Genomic DNA, 16,509 nt, shown 5'->3' with positions numbered 1-16,509 from the left:
ATACAAGATAAGTTTTGTTTGACAAAAATAACTCATCTATAAATGGGTTGTTTATAATTATGCAAATATCTCTCTCCTTTCCTCTTCCTTCCTCATCTCCGATCCCTTCCATAACCACCACCACCTCCGCTGCAAAATCCACCACCACAGAGCTTGAAGGCAGCACGGTCATAGGCCTTGGTGGGATCGATGGTTCTGAACTACACTCTGGACCCTTGTTTGTTCGTGTCACGAATCTCCGCGACAAATTTTTCCCACAGCTTTTGGCGAACAACTCTATAGTGCTTCTTCTCTGACTCCCGTAATTTTTATAACACATAATAGAATATTATAGATTTTTTTTATATATTTTAAAAAATTATAATATTTACAACTTAGTCATATTATTTTTATTATTGTCTGAATTTTTAGTTCAATTTCGTCTATTTTTTGTTTATAAATTTTAGTTGTATTATTCTGTTCTATTAACTTTGTTAGTACCCAACAAATAAAAATAACAACTATGTTAGGTATATACTAAAATTAACTACTAAATTTAGTCTTCAGTGTATAATATATATTGAAATATAAAATACACATTAAAAATGAGTTAAACTACATATATAAATATAAACAAATACAAAATAACTGATTTTTGTGATTAATTTTAATGTGTAAATAATATTTTTGTAAAAATAATAATAACTAATATTTTTCTTTTATTTTCTACTTTTCGTTATTATAACCCAACAAAATATAAAACTTCTTTATTTCTGTCTCTTTATCTCCCTCATCTCTGAAGGAAGACTATATCCCCATTTATTGGTGGCTACTTTGGCAACCAAAGAAGCCAGTACATATTGGATTGTCCCAATTATTTACTTTTTTTCATTCTATAAGGTATACCATCACATGCTTCAGTACCAATATAACATGACTAGTTGCTACGCACTTCGTTCTATTATTGCATGATAGTATATCTAACCTCACGACACATATGCCAGTTGCTGTTCCAGCTTGCATGGTCACTGAACTCAAATTAAATATAATATATATAATATTAAAAATTTTATTATCTAAATAATAATGATATTTATTAAACTATTCTTCTATCTTAATCCATGACAATAATAAAAATATCTCATAGTCTTCAAATTCAGCCTAACAAAAAAAACTGTTGGACTACACAGTAAATTAATATTAAACTTAAAAAGATAAAGAAAAAATGCTTAATAAAAGAATCAACTTCTTAGTGAATACTTTTTTCCTGTGAAAGCTTGAAATTTTGGTTCTTATGGTTTCTGGGTTGTTTCTGTCTTGTGGTGTGACTCTTGAGTAGTGGATTTCTGAGAGGCCTTGTGTGGTCTTGATCCAAAGAGAAGCTTCTCAAAAGTTGTAGATGAAACATTATTCGAGGAAGACTTGGAATCAGAACTCTTGTGTTCATCATCACCTTGCTGTTTTGCCATACAAGAGGAAGAAGAAGCTTGTTTATTTGATGGTATGGATGGTTTACCATCTAAATGCCTTGCAAAACCAGAGAATGATACAAATTCTCCAATCTTTGTTAGAATATCAGTGTCATCAGCTTTTTGCTGTTGTTTCTTGCTAGATGAAGTAGATGACAACTGTTTCTTAACTTCTTCTTTATAATCAAGAGGTGGGACAAAATCAACTTCATAGTCTGTTTCCAATGAGGCTGATAGCATGAGATGGCTTAGTTTCAATCACATCAATGTAGTACTCTTTGTTGTTGTATGGAATCATTATTGTGTCACCAGTTGTTACACATGAGAAGCTCCTCAAATTAATCTCCAGAATTGCTTTTATATTTGAGAGATCCATGAAATCCTTTGTGTGAGGCTGCAGCTTGAGGTATGTTCTTTTTGCAAGTGTGGTGCTTTTCAGAAGCACAAAATCTCCATCTTCTATCTGCATATTTTTCATCATCCAATTTGGTACAAAAATTTTTCCCTCTTTAGCAGTGAATTCTAGGACACCGCAGTGAGAAAATTTTTCATTAGAAAGATGTCTCATTTCAAATAACATAGAGTATTCCACTCCAGCATACAAAAGTTTATTAAGTGCTGAAGGGACATGATAATCTTATTGCTCGGTTCCAAATTTGACTTTTTAATAGAAGAAACAGGGTGACCGTGGTAATAATTTTTAAAAGCATCATCATCATGACTCACGTAGACTTCTTCATCTTCCTCGTCAATGTAGTAATCACCTATGTCAAATTGGTCCATTGGTATTTTGTAATGGACGATGATCAATATGAAACTGCGAACCCAAAGAAATCCCAAGAGTAAGTAATTAAAGATAAAGAACAAAAAAAAATTGTGAAAGAATAAAGATAAAAAATATTGTATCAGTATTTTTTGATTGATTGAATTGAATTGTGAAGATAAAACTAAATATATATAAAATATTGTCTACGAAAGATAAAAATAAAAATAAGATAAGATAATAAAGACTAAAATTAGAACTCATTTATAAATTTTGTTGGACTGAATTTATAAGTTACGAGATTTTTTTATTGTTATCTTGGGTTAAGATAAAAAAATAGTTTAATAATATTAATAAAAGAAAGAGCTCTAACTACTCTCGCAGACAAAATCATACTCATTATTATATATCAAATATGAGTTTATGAAACAAATCTCGTTATTCAGTTACCATCAACAGTTTCCACTTGTGCAAAACAAGCATGTTTTTTTAATATTATAGCATGCATGTGGTGTGTGTGCTGTCCGGTATCATTTCTTACATTATGAGGAAATTAAATAATATTCATTTGAAAACCATGTTCCTCTCTCTCATATGTATTCTTCAGACAACTAAGCAATAAAAGGATGGAAGATACTTAATTGAGAATTGAGATGACATTTTGAACTTGTGGACTTGGAAATGGCTTTAGGCTTAGACACAATCGATATAGCTCGGCTCACTTAATTAAAATTATTCAAAGCCCCATGTGAGTAATTGCTAGTTTCACAAATAATGATTGAACTTCTCACCTCAAATTATCTATTAGAGTAAAGAATTTGGCTGCAAAAATACTTTACAAGCCTTAGCTGCAAGGATACGAAATTGTTCTTTCGATCTCACGTTTCTTTCTTTTTTATTGATTTGTTTTACTCGGAAATGTGAAAAACTTTCTCGTCTGCAATAAACTAGTAATAATTTTTATGTAATTTTTAATTCTATTATTGTTTCCTCTTTTAATGTGTGTAAAAATAATAAAAATAAAGTTAATTAATATAAAATATAAATTCTAATTTAAAATAAAAATATTATAGATACTAAATAATTCCTATTTGAAGTATTTTTTTAATTTTTAAATATTAATACTTTTATCATAAAAAATCATGATTACTATATATTTAGACTTTATTGCGTGACAATTTTTTTTTTTTAATATTTTGGTTATATATATATATATATATTCTCATTATTTAATTTTTGGAGAGGAAGTCCCCATGTGGTGAGACCGTGAGAGATAGAGTCTCAGTTTTCAATTTGAAACTTCCCACCAGGAGACTCTTATTCCCATTCTCATCTTCACTTAATAATTTTCATCCTTAGGTGGATCCTATTGGTCAATGGCCATAACATGGATAATATTGTATTATTTTTATAGAATTTTGATTTAATTACTTTATTAATTTTTATAATTTTATCGAATTTTTAACTAAATTTTAATATTTTTTAATTAAATTTTTATACCACATTTAATTTTATAATTAGATTATTTTTTTATAAAAATATTAAAATTAATAGAATATTTCTTTTAAAATTAACATTTTTGATATAAAAAAGACCTCATTATAAAATTTTGATAAAACTGTAAAACCAACAACATAATTAAACCTAGAGTACTCGTTTCTAACCTTAAAATACTCAATCGTAAAATCCACAAGATTGGAAAGGGAGCACTCGAATGCGCAGTGTGCCACAACTGGGAGACTTCATACGCGGCGCCGCCGCCGTCGTGGTTTCAGAGTTGACAAACGACTTGTCCTCATCTCACGATTTGGAATTGCGGAACTGAAACAAGGTCGTAGTTGCCAGGGAGCAAGAGAGTGAGAATTTGGAGAATAATAAGAATGAAAGGAGAAGTATTAATGAACCCGAAGTGCTATGTTTGAATATGAACCAAGTATTGACTTTGGAAGATTAGGGCTCCAATTGAAACGGCGTCGTTTTGGTGCGGAGGACTAATATGTCTTGTTTTCAAAAGCTACATACTACGTGTGCTCCTGTAACGGTCTGGTTAGCGCCACGGGAGCCACGTCAGACTTTTCTGTTGGGTCAAATGGAGTCACTTTAACGGAAGAGTAAATTTGTTCACATTTTAAGAGAATCAGGAACATAAATGTATTTTTTAATCCTTAAGATGAAAATGTCCGCGAAAAAAAAAGTTAAGGACCTATTTGTCCTTTTCTCAAAAAAATAAAAAAAATATATGTTAGCTAATTTTTTTTATTAAAGATAAGGAGACTTAAATATGCGACTTTTTAGGTGGATATAGAAAGATTATATCATTTGAACTATAATTCATTGGTAACTAACGTATACCTTAACAAATACAAATCAAGACTGTAATATAATTATTATATTTATTAAAGTTTGAAATATTTTATTAATAATAATCTTAATTTGTTCTTTTAAGACACGGTTAGGAATATTTTTGAATTACAACGTATATCCCTTCCCTTTACTCTAAATGGTTTTTGAAATCCCCCATCCATTGGTACTTTTAAGATTAATTGTGATACTAGTTATTTTGGTTCGGGTGATAGTGTTAGTTTTGCTTGTGTTATTAGAGATTGTAATGGGAGTTGGCAAAGGGGGTGTTTGAGAATGATTGAGAGTAATAGTATTCTTCAAGGAGAATTGTTTGCCGTTTGGAGAGGATATCTCTTAGCTTGGGATGTGGGTCAACGAGATGTTATTTTTGAGACGGATTGTGTGGAAGCATTTAATCTTCTTACTCAAAATAGTTTTGGGTTTATTGATTCATTAATACTCAAAATAAGAGATATCATGCATTGGAATTAGCGTGTTAACTTTCGTTTGATTATGAGAGATGCAAATACGGTGTCAGATACTATGACAAAGATGGCGATGAAGTTACAACTTTCACATGTGGAACTTTTTTCACCTTGGGAAGAGTTTAAGAATAGTCTTAAACGGGACTGTCCTTCTATTTAAATAGTTCATTGTTTTGTTTTTCTTTTTGTTTAGTTTATTTCAGTTAAAAAAAAAAAAAGGCATGTGTGTCTTATAACACGTGTTAGTTAAAAATAAAAAATAGAGAAATGAAAAAGAGAGAGAGAGAAGTTAACAAATAAACGTTAACTGTGAAGCCGAAGCTTAGCCGTTAAATTGAGCGTTGGAATCTCTGAGCTGTAAGCTGTCGGTGCTGTTTTCTCCACTGATGACGGCGACACATTCACACACACAATCACAGCATCCGATCACCACCACACCACAAGCTTCTTCGCTCTTCACACCCTTCCTATCCCATCCCATCCCATCATATTCCAAATCAACACTTCAAATTTCCAACCTATATAAACAATAAACCACCGCCATTTTCCCACTCTCTCCTCTCTCAAGGTTCTATTCCCATTCCTCTCTCTCTCAAGTTACTAACATCGCTTTCATTTCTCACACACTTTCATTTTTAATCATTCCTTTCGTTTTTTTTTCCTGCCGTGTTGATCTAGAGTTGACTAACACTCACTACATGCTTTCCTCTCTTCACTTCCTCGGTTGTTGATCTGCATTTTATTTTTTTGGTTTGTGAAATTTCACCGTGCACGTGTAGTGTAGACTAAATTGATTCAGATGTAGATACTAATGATGGTTATTTCACTCCAATTGATGTGATTATTATAAGCATTTGATATTTTAGAACTAATTCGCGTTAGTTTGCGATTGACTGATTCATGATTGGTTTCTGATTTGTGCATTCGTGCTGTGGCAGGGACAGGGAGGCTTTGATGTTCTGATAGTCTTTCCTGAATAGATCTGGAGAAGGGGGGCACTGTCCTGGACTAATCCGATTAGGGAGTATCCTTGCACCGAATATGGCAACCACGTTGACTTGGAGGTTAGCTGCCAACAATGGCACCACCCTCGCTGCTAATGACCTGGTACTTCAGTTCTGCACGACTTCCATTTTTTCATTCTTATTTTCCTATCTAGTTTCATCCTTAATTCGTGACTCTGACATCTTGATGGAATAGTTAGTTAGTCAGTTAGATATTTGTGGTACATATGAACGTATGGGGATACATATGCAGCTCCGTAATTTTTTTTTCATTGTTATTCGCATGGTACACTCTGTTTTGCCACAATCCTAAAATAAATGAGGAAAAAAAAAAAAAAAACTTAAGTTGAAGCAATGGTCTTATTTGATCAAGATGGGATATGTTGTGGTTTACCTAATGCTTAGTTTTCCATACTTTACAGGATTTATAAATAGGGGAATGAGTAAAGAGATAACTCGTTTCAATGTAGTATGGAATTAATAATGAGAGTAAGGAAAGAACAATATCACATGCTTCTAAATTGATATTGTATTGTGTATAATATATTATTAGCAACTTGGTGTGGTAAACATATGGAACTATTTAGAGATATACAGACATTCCATTTGACCTTCTTGAATGTCATTCTTTTTCTATTGCAGGAAAGAAATGGTGATGGGAAGGTTCAAGATACAGAGTCTCCAACACCCCATTCTGTTTTGAAGATGGGACTGAGGTTAGTTAAACCTTAAAACATGCCTTTAAAGTTTAAATTTTGTCAAACAGGAACAATCTGCAGCCTAGTAAAATGTTGCTTGAGTCAGTTGTTTTACTTTCTTCTGTTAGAGGCCTTTTGTTCTTTAGCCTCATTGATTCTGCTTGCAGTCAAGCTAGCACCTGCGAATATATCTTCTTGTACTGGTGTTCTAGTGTGTTTTCTGTGTCAAAATGTCTGATACAGAATGTTTTTCTTAAGAACTTCATACATAGAACCAGCTAACTTGATATTTTGTTATATGGATTATGGAAATTTGAATATTTGGGCATACAAATCTTATATACAAACATGTGTACCTTAAATTAATATTCTGTTTCAGAGAACGCAGTAGCAGCATGGAGGATCCAGATGGGACATTGGCAAGTGTTGCCCAATGCATTGAGCAGCTGCGTAAGAGTTCATCTTCTATGCTAGAGAAAGAGAACTCCCTGAAGCAGTTATCGGAGCTTATTGATATGCGTGAAAATGCTTTTAGTGCTGTTGGATCTCACTCTCAAGCAGTTCCAGTGCTTGTTTCCCTTCTCCGGTCAGGATCCTTGAATGTGAAGATACAGGCAGCAACTGTCTTGGGCTCCCTTTGTAAAGAAAATGAGCTGAGGGTTAAAGTCTTGCTTGGAGGATGCATTCCTCCATTGCTTAGTTTACTCAAGTCCAGTTCTGGTGAAGGTCAAGTAGCTGCTGCCAAGACTATTTATGCTGTCTCTCAAGATGGTGCCAAAGATCATGTTGGTTCAAAAATTTTTTCAACTGAAGGTGTTGTGCCAGTTCTTTGGGAACAATTGAAAAAGGGCATGAAGACTGGAAATGTAGTTGACAATTTATTGACTGGAGCATTGAAGAATCTCTCCAGCAGTACAGAGGGATTCTGGAATGCCACAGTACAAGCTGGAGGAGTGGACATATTAGTGAAGTTACTAACAACAGGACAGTCTGGCACTCAAGCCAATGTGTGCTTTTTACTTGCGTTCTTGATGATGGAGGATGCATCTATTTGTTCAAAAGTGTTGGCAGCAGAGGCAACAAAACATCTTCTCAAACTATTAGGCCCTGGTAATGATGCCCCTGTTAGAGCTGAAGCAGCCGGGGCGCTCAAATCTCTGTCGGCTCAGTGCAAAGATGCAAGACGAGAGATAGCCAATTCTAATGGCATTCCTACTCTGATTAATGCTACCATAGCGCCTTCGAAAGAGTTCATGCAAGGAGAGCATGCTCAAGCATTACAGGAAAATGCTATGTGTGCCCTAGCGAACATCTCTGGTGGCTTGTCTTCTGTGATCTCCAGCCTTGGTCAAAGCCTTGAATCATGCACTTCAGCTGCACAAATTGCTGACACTTTAGGGGCTTTAGCTTCGGCTCTTATGATATATGATGAAAAGGCAGAATCCACAAGAGCATCGGATCCTTTGGCAGTTGAGCAGACATTACTCAATCAGTTTAAGTCTCAGTCTCCCTTCCTTGTGCAGGAACGGACCATTGAAGCGCTGGCTAGTTTATATAGTAATCCCATACTATCAATTAAACTTACAAATTCCGATGCAAAGCGTTTGCTAGTTGGTTTAATAACAATGGCTGCCAGTGAAGTGCAAGACGAGCTTCTAAAAGCTCTCTTGACACTGTGCAATAGTGGAGGCAGTTTATGGCGTGCACTTCAAGGCCGTGAAGGAGTTCAGCTGTTGATATCTCTTTTGGGACTTTCATCAGAACAGCAGCAAGAATGTGCTGTTGCCCTACTATGCCTTCTGTCTAATGAAAATGATGAAAGTAAATGGGCCATTACTGCTGCTGGTGGTATACCTCCGCTTGTGCAAATTTTGGAGTCAGGATCTGCAAAAGCAAAGGAAGATTCAGCAACAATCCTTAGAAACCTATGCAATCATAGTGAGGATATACGTGCTTGTGTTGAAAGTGCTGATGCAGTTCCTGCATTGTTGTGGCTATTAAAGAATGGAAGCGCAAATGGGAAGGAGATTGCTGCAAAAACCTTGAATCACTTAATCCATAAATCTGATACAGCAACTATTAGCCAGCTTACAGCACTATTGACAAGTGATCTACCAGAATCTAAGGTTTATGTCTTAGATGCCTTGAGAAGTATGCTTTCTGTTGTTCCTCTTAGTGATATTTTACGCGAAGGTAGTGCTGCGAGTGATGCAATTGGTACAATGATAAAAATTTTGAGCTCAAGCAAGGAAGAAACTCAGGCGATGTCTGCAGCAGCTCTAGCAGGACTTTTTGAAACAAGAAAAGATGTGCGTGAAAGCAGCATTGCTGTTAAAACTCTTCTATCAGTCTCGAAATTGCTTAATGTCGAATATGAAAGTGTCTTGATGGAAACCTCACACTGCCTGGCTGCAATATTTCTTTCAATCAAAGAGAACAGGGATGTAGCTGCTATTGCTAGAGATTCATTGTCTCCATTGATTGCACTAGCCAACTCCTCAGTTTTGGAAGTAGCAGAGTTGGCAACATGTGCTGTGGCAAATCTTATTTTAGATGGTGAAATTGCAGAGAAAGCTGTTGCAGAAGAGGTTATCATGCCTGCTACAAGAGTATTACGTGAAGGCACAATTTCTGGAAAAACACATGCAGCAGCAGCAATTGCTCGCCTCTTACATTCTAGGCAAGTTGATTATGCTGTAACAGAATGTGTGAATCGTGCTGGTACTGTTCTTGCGTTAGTTTCTTTTCTAGATTCTGCCATTAATGGATCTGCTGCCACATTGGAGGCTCTAGATGCACTCGCTATTCTGTCCAGATCAGAAAAAACCAGCGGAAAGAGTAAACCTGCATGGACAGTTTTGGCTGAATTCCCTAAAAGCATAAGCCCTATAGTCCTGTCTATTGCTGATTCTACACCAACATTACAGGATAAAGCTATTGAGATATTATCACGACTATGTAAGGATCAGCCTCTTGTCTTAGGGGACACTGTTGCTACTGCATCTGGATGTATATCTTCAATAGCTAAGAGGATAATTTCTACTTCCACAAATGTAAAAAAAAAAATTGGAGGAGCTGCAGTGCTTATTTGTGCTGCAAAAGTAAATCATCAGAAACTGCTGGAGGATCTGAACTTATCAAACTTGTGTGCTGGTCTTGTTCGATCACTTGTTGATATGCTTAATTCTTCAGACTCATCTTTGGCCAATCAGGGAGATGACAATAGGGAAGTCATCAGCATTTGCCGGCATACAAAAGAAGAATCCAGTGATGATCAATCAAACAGTGGCACTGCCATTATATCTGGTGCCAACTTAGCTATATGGTTACTGTGTATCCTTGCTTGTCATGATGAAAACAGTAGAATTGCAATAATGGAGGCTGGAGCGATTGAGGTTCTCTCAGAGAAGATCTCAAATTATTTCTCACAGTATAGTCAGGTAATAAGTGCATTTTCCATGACATTTCAGTCAATAAAAAATAAATACACAAACCCACTTCATTGACTCATGTAATAGTTACTAGTCAAATATATATTACGAATAACTATATTTCTGTGTATTAATGTTTCTGTGATCTTTTATGGAAAAATTATAGATTGATGATAAAGAAGACAGCAGCATGTGGATTTGTGCTTTGTTGTTGGCAATATTATTCCAAGATAGAGATATTATACGTGCACATGCAACCATGAAATCTATACCAGCTCTTGCCAATTTGCTGAAGTCAGAAGAATCAGCAAACAAATACTTTGCAGCACAATCAATAGCTAGTCTGGTCTGTAATGGCAGCAGGGGAACACTTCTTTCTGTGGCTAATTCTGGGGCAGCAAATGGACTCATCACGTTGCTTGGCTGTGCCGATACTGATATTCAGGATCTTCTGGAATTGTCCGAAGAATTTTCTTTGGTACGTTATCCTGATCAAGTTGCTCTTGAGAGGTTGTTTAGAGTTGATGACATCAGAGTTGGTGCCACTTCTCGAAAGGCAATACCTGCCCTCGTTGATCTGCTTAAACCAATTCCAGATCGTCCAGGAGCACCATTTTTAGCACTTGGGCTTTTGACTCAGCTTGCTAGAGATTGTCCATCAAATAAGATTGTAATGGTAGAGTCTGGGGCCTTGGAGGCAATAACTAAATATCTTTCGCTAGGTCCTCAAGATGCAACTGAAGAAGCTGCTACAGATCTGTTAGGAATTCTGTTTGGCAGTGCTGAGATACGGAGACATGAATCTGCGTTTGGTGCTGTCACTCAACTTGTGGCTGTCCTGCGTTTAGGAGGAAGAGCTGCAAGGCATAGCGCTGCAAAAGCCTTAGAAAGTTTATTCTCTGCTGACCATATTAGAAATGCAGATACTGCTCGACAAGCTGTTAAACCCTTGGTAGAGATTCTTAATACAGGTCTAGAGAGGGAGCAGCACGCTGCAATTGCTGCATTGGTTAGGTTACTGAGTGAAAACCCTTCAAGAGCACTCGCTGTTGCAGATGTGGAGATGAACGCAGTGGATGTTCTTTGCAGGATCCTTTCATCAAATTGTTCAATGGACCTCAAAGGGGATGCTGCTGAATTGTGTTGTGTTCTTTTTGCAAATACAAGGATTCGGTCTACGATGGCTGCTGCACGCTGTGTGGAACCTCTGGTCTCTCTCCTTGTAAGTGAGTTTGGTCCAGCTCAACACTCTGTTGTTCGGGCATTGGATAGGCTTGTTGATGATGAGCAACTCGCTGAATTAGTTGCTGCACATGGTGCAGTTATCCCTCTTGTTGGCCTACTGTATGGTAGGAACTATGTTCTTCATGAGGCCATATCGAGAGCTCTAGTCAAGTTAGGAAAAGACAGGCCTGCTTGTAAAGTGGAAATGGTGAAAGCTGGAGTTATTGAAAGCATACTTGACATCCTTCTTGAAGCACCTGACTATCTATGTGCAGCTTTTTCGGAACTCTTGCGGATATTGACAAATAATGCTAGCATAGCTAAAGGACCATCTGCTGCTAAAGTGGTAGATCCCCTGTTTTCTATGCTGACGAGACAAGAATTTGGGCCTGATGGACAACATAGTGCATTGCAGGTTTTGGTTAATATCTTAGAGCATCCACAGTGTCGTGCTGATTACACGTTGACTTCCCACCAAGCTATTGAGCCACTTATCCCTTTGCTTGATTCTCCAATATCAGCAGTACAACAATTGGCTGCTGAACTTCTCTCACATCTACTTCTAGAAGAACACCTTCAGAAAGATCCAGTGATTCAACAAGTAATTGGCCCGCTCATAAGAGTTCTTGGTTCTGGTATACACATTTTGCAGCAGAGAGCTATGAAGGCCCTTGTTAGTATTGCACATATATGGCCTAATGAAATTGCAAAAGAGGGTGGTGTTGTTGAAATTTCCAAAGTGATATTGCAAGCTGATCCTTCCATTCCCCATGCTTTATGGGAGTCTGCTGCCTCTGTTTTGGCATGTGTTCTGCAATTTAGTTCTGAATTCTACTTGGAGGTGCCTGTTGCTGTTTTAGTAAGGTTGCTTCGATCTGGCTCAGAGAGCACAGTTGTTGGTGCATTAAATGCCCTTCTTGTGTTGGAAAGTGATGATGGAACCAGTGCAGAAGCAATGGCTGAAAGTGGTGCCATAGAAGCTCTCTTGGAGCTCCTAAGATCTCATCAATGCGAGGAAACTGCTGCAAGACTCTTGGAAGTATTGCTAAACAATGTGAAGATCAGAGAAACCAAAGTTACTAAATCAGCCATCTTACCATTATCCCAGTACCTCTTGGATCCACAAACCCAAGCACAGCAGCCAAGGCTATTAGCAACTTTGGCTCTTGGTGATTTATTCCAGAATGAAAGTCTTGCTCGAACAAGTGATGCAGTTTCAGCTTGTCGTGCTTTAGTGAATGTGCTCGAGGAGCAACCAACAGAAGAAATGAAAGTTGTAGCCATATGTGCTTTGCAAAACCTTGTAATGTACAGTAGATCAAATAAAAGAGCAGTTGCAGAGGCCGGTGGTGTTCAGGTGGTTCTAGATCTGATAGGTTCTAGTGATCCTGAAACATCTGTTCAGGCTGCGATGTTTATAAAACTTCTGTTTTCAAATCACACTATTCAGGAGTATGCTTCCAGTGAAACAGTCAGAGCAATAACCGGTGAGTTCACTTATCATGAAGGTGTTGACACATCATTTTATTCTGATCAACTGCATAATATTTTGTTTTCATGTAATTCATAGAAGGATGTCTTTGTTACTTTTCCTCTGATCATGGTCCAGATTTCCTCATATTTGCATTAATTGTTCTGTAATCAATGAGCTAACAAAGTTTTATGGTCTTTTAGCTGCTATTGAGAAGGATTTGTGGGCTACTGGAACTGTGAATGAGGAGTATCTGAAAGCCTTAAATTCTCTATTTAGCAACTTCCCACGATTGAGAGCAACTGAACCGGCAACTCTTAGCATTCCTCATCTCGTTACATCCTTAAAGACAGGCTCAGAGGCTACACAGGAAGCTGCCTTAGACACACTCTCTCTGCTCAGGCAAGCTTGGACTGCATGCCCGGCAGAAGTTTCAAGAGCTCAATCCATAGCAGCTGCAGATGCTATTCCTTTGCTACAATACTTAATCCAATCAGGCCCACCTCGGTTTCAGGAAAGGGCAGAATTCTTGTTGCAGTGTTTGCCTGGTACTCTGGTGGTGATCATCAAGCGTGGTAATAATATGAAGCAGTCTGTTGGAAACCCAAGTGTTTATTGCAAGCTGACACTTGGCAATACTCCTGCACGGCAGACCAAGGTATATATTTTCTCTTAAGCAATAATTATTGCATATTATGATATTATGATCTACTCTTGTGCATGGGGTGAAGTGACATGGGTGTAAAATGTACAGACAAGTAGATCGATACATTATATAACCTTACTATGAGACTTATAGATGATTGTATCTCTATGTCTCTTGATAAAGTTACCTACTCTATCCGAATGAAAATAGAAATGATCAATTACCATATCCTTTATATAGCTGTTGTGTGTGCGTTTTTAAGTTATTGGTTTTGAGGAGGAAGCTAGAAGAGACGGGCTTGAAGTATGAAGATTAGTTCATTTTACACAAAGTTTTTTTGTTTTTTTTTTGGGACAGGGTAGACTTTAAAGTTCAACCCCTTCCTTATTCCATTCTCCTCTCAAAATCGAAACTCATTAACAAACTTAAAAGAAAATTTCTGCTGGTCATGCATATTGCCACTGTGGGTTTGTTGACACATTGTAGGCTATAGAATACAGATATGATTTTTTATGTGAAAGTACTTAGCTTTTATGTTCTTGTCCCTTCCCTAATGACAATCTTAAGTTCTTAAGGGTTATATATTTATTGCCTGAGTAAGTGAGTGTATCATGTAACACTAGGAACAATGTATTTTCTGCTGAATAAGGACTTTATCGTAGATCAGTTTTCCTGGTAGAATATACCAAATTACTAATGACGGTGAGAATATTCTTATCAGGTGGTCTCAACTGGCCCCAATCCGGAATGGGACGAAAGCTTTTCATGGGCCTTTGAAAGTCCTCCTAAAGGCCAGAAGCTTCATATTTCTTGCAAAAATAAGAGCAAAATGGGGAAGGTAAATGCTGATATTTATTCAGTTCTTTCCTTCTGAGTTAGGATTGATTTACACTTCTATCAATTGTTACACCGTTTAGTAACTTTTTTTTTGTTCATGTAATTTTTTAAAATGCCAACCATTGGATTAGAAGCTTGTGTGTTATAGATCCTCTCTAAACTTGTATTTATCTCAACCGAAAATCGTGTGTTATACCTTTTATATACTTGAAAATTAACGTGATATATTTGTTCAAAATATACATAAACAAAACTTTATTCAATTACAGGATTATTGATGTGATGTCCGATTTCGATGAAATTTTGGTATAAATTATCTTTCATTATTATATTATTGTAATGCAATGGTTAGTTAGATAAAATATATGTTTTATAAAAAGTTATAATTGACGTAACTTTAATCAAATTGGTATTATTCGATCCTAACTCTCTATCTATAAATTAATTAAATTTTTGCTTTTACATTTCCACTGAACCTGTTTTTTGGTATCTGATTACAGAGTTCATTTGGAAAAGTGACCATTCAAATTGATCGGGTGGTAATGCTAGGAGCAGTATCTGGAGAGTACACACTCTTGCCGGAAAGTAAAAGTGGCCCCTCAAGGAATTTGGAAATAGAATTTCAATGGTCCAACAAGTGATACCCTTGTCCTTTCTTAGTATCAAGCTTTGGATCTGGAACATAGGGTACATGGTTTAAATTAAATTTTTTTCACATTTTCTAATATTTGTCATGCTTTTGTAATGTGTATATAACTGCAATTGTTTATTTTTTTGTCTCCGGTTCCAGACAAATTCTTTTATCATTAATATTCTTTGTAACTTTAAGGTGTAAGTTACCATCATTGCCTTAGGATAAACACTAGCAGGCCTGCTTGGAGCACCTTATATGCTTTTTGGATGATGTCAATTTCGGGAATATAGTGGGTCTGTTTTATCATTTATGCATTGTGGGGTTGTACAATGGCGAGCAAATTCGTCATAAAACAATAATATGAAGTGTCATGTTAAGGTCGCCAGAAGAAGGGGAAAAAATGTCATGTGATGTTTTTTTTTTAGATTTAAATGGGTTTACTTTGGAATTGTTGGTTCATATATATATTTTTCTTAAAAATCAGAACTAATATTTGATTGGATAATTCAACAACTAAGCCATATTTAGATCAAATCAAGGTTATTAAATTGGGATACATATCTTGTATCAAAAAGTCTATTTTTTTTGTATTGTATATTCTATTGTATCGTATTGTGTATCGTAAGTTATATAAACAATAATAATAAATAAAATAAAACTTTTAAAACTCAAATAACTATATCATTAATGTCAGATATAGACTAAAAAAATTGCAAGTAAGTTTTGTAATTTAAGTTTTTAGAAAGATCAAAATTCTTAAGTAGGAAGCAAATCAAAATTTTTTATTTCATAAATTATTAGTTATCGTTTATCATTCTCCACGATCAATATTGCTAAGTTCATCCTCTTCATTCAAAGTCAAAATCTCTTTTCCTTCTCTAATTATAATAATCTCTTCAAATTCTTATTCATCTCATATTATTGATTTTTCCTTATCAATGATCTTTATATTAAAGTTTCTTGGACCTGGAAAGAGAAAAAAAATTCAATGAATTATTGTTGAATATATAATTTTTAGTATAATTTGTTTTAGAAATATATATAATTTAAACTGAACACAAGCTTTTTCCATATGCAGACTCTCATGCGTCGACGAAGGAATAAGATTCATGATATTTTCCTGGAAGATGGAACTTGGACTAATGATATAGAGGATTTGAAGGCGAAGACTAATAAGTTTTTCAAGAAATTATTTTGTAGAAGAGAATAGGTTGACATTAATGCTCTTGGTCCTTTCCTCAGTTAAGCCAGAAGGCGTGTAGATGCCACATGGAGCCGGTCACTTTAGAGGAGGTTAAGAAGGCGGTTATGAGAATGAACTCATTCAAGGCGCTAGGTCCTGATGGCATCCAGGCATACTTCTTCAAGGAGTATTGGAATTACAGTGGGAAAGATGTCCATTGTAAGCCTGGCGTTTTTCGGGGGACGTATGGATGCGTCAATTTTTGAAACTCTCATTGTGCTTATTCCAAAGGTTGGGACACCCACATCTTTTAAAAACTTTAGACCTATCAGTTTATGCAAT

At 35.9% G+C, this 16,509-nt stretch overlaps 1 protein-coding gene and 1 pseudogene across 5 annotated transcripts; one reads left to right on the top strand and one right to left on the bottom strand.

The window, feature by feature from the left end:
* Positions 1–1,220: 1,220 nt before the first annotated feature.
* On the bottom strand, positions 1,221–2,258 carry LOC107620432 (ubiquitin fusion degradation protein 1 C pseudogene; annotated as a pseudogene).
* A 3,092-nt stretch (positions 2,259–5,350) lies between these two features.
* LOC107622378 (protein CELLULOSE SYNTHASE INTERACTIVE 1) lies at positions 5,351–15,290 on the top strand. Of its 5 annotated transcripts, XR_015906999.1 has the most exons (9): positions 5,351–5,607; positions 5,978–6,146; positions 6,686–6,759; positions 7,121–10,181; positions 10,339–12,883; positions 13,071–13,364; positions 13,460–13,525; positions 14,235–14,351; positions 14,851–15,290. XR_015906999.1 is itself a non-coding variant. In XM_016324249.3 (8 exons), the coding sequence occupies exons 2-8, from the start codon at positions 6,081–6,083 to the stop codon at positions 14,989–14,991; spliced, it is 6,459 nt and encodes a 2,152-aa protein (XP_016179735.1). In that variant the 5' UTR covers positions 5,351–5,607; positions 5,978–6,080; the 3' UTR covers positions 14,992–15,290. The 5 variants fall into 5 exon arrangements, 4 of the variants coding, with proteins under 4 accessions (XP_016179735.1, XP_020970046.1, XP_088363038.1 ...); XM_016324249.3 differs by having other exon boundaries at positions 13,071–13,525; XM_021114387.2 differs by having other exon boundaries at positions 5,605–5,789; positions 13,071–13,525.
* Positions 15,291–16,509: the final 1,219 nt, after the last annotated feature.

The sequence above is a fragment of the Arachis ipaensis genome, chromosome B10, assembly GCF_059453495.1.
Source record: "Arachis ipaensis isolate K30076 ecotype BB chromosome B10, ASM5945349v1, whole genome shotgun sequence".
In the NCBI taxonomy this organism is placed as follows: Eukaryota; Viridiplantae; Streptophyta; class Magnoliopsida; order Fabales; family Fabaceae; genus Arachis; species Arachis ipaensis.
This window is presented reverse-complemented; position numbering and strand designations above follow the sequence as displayed.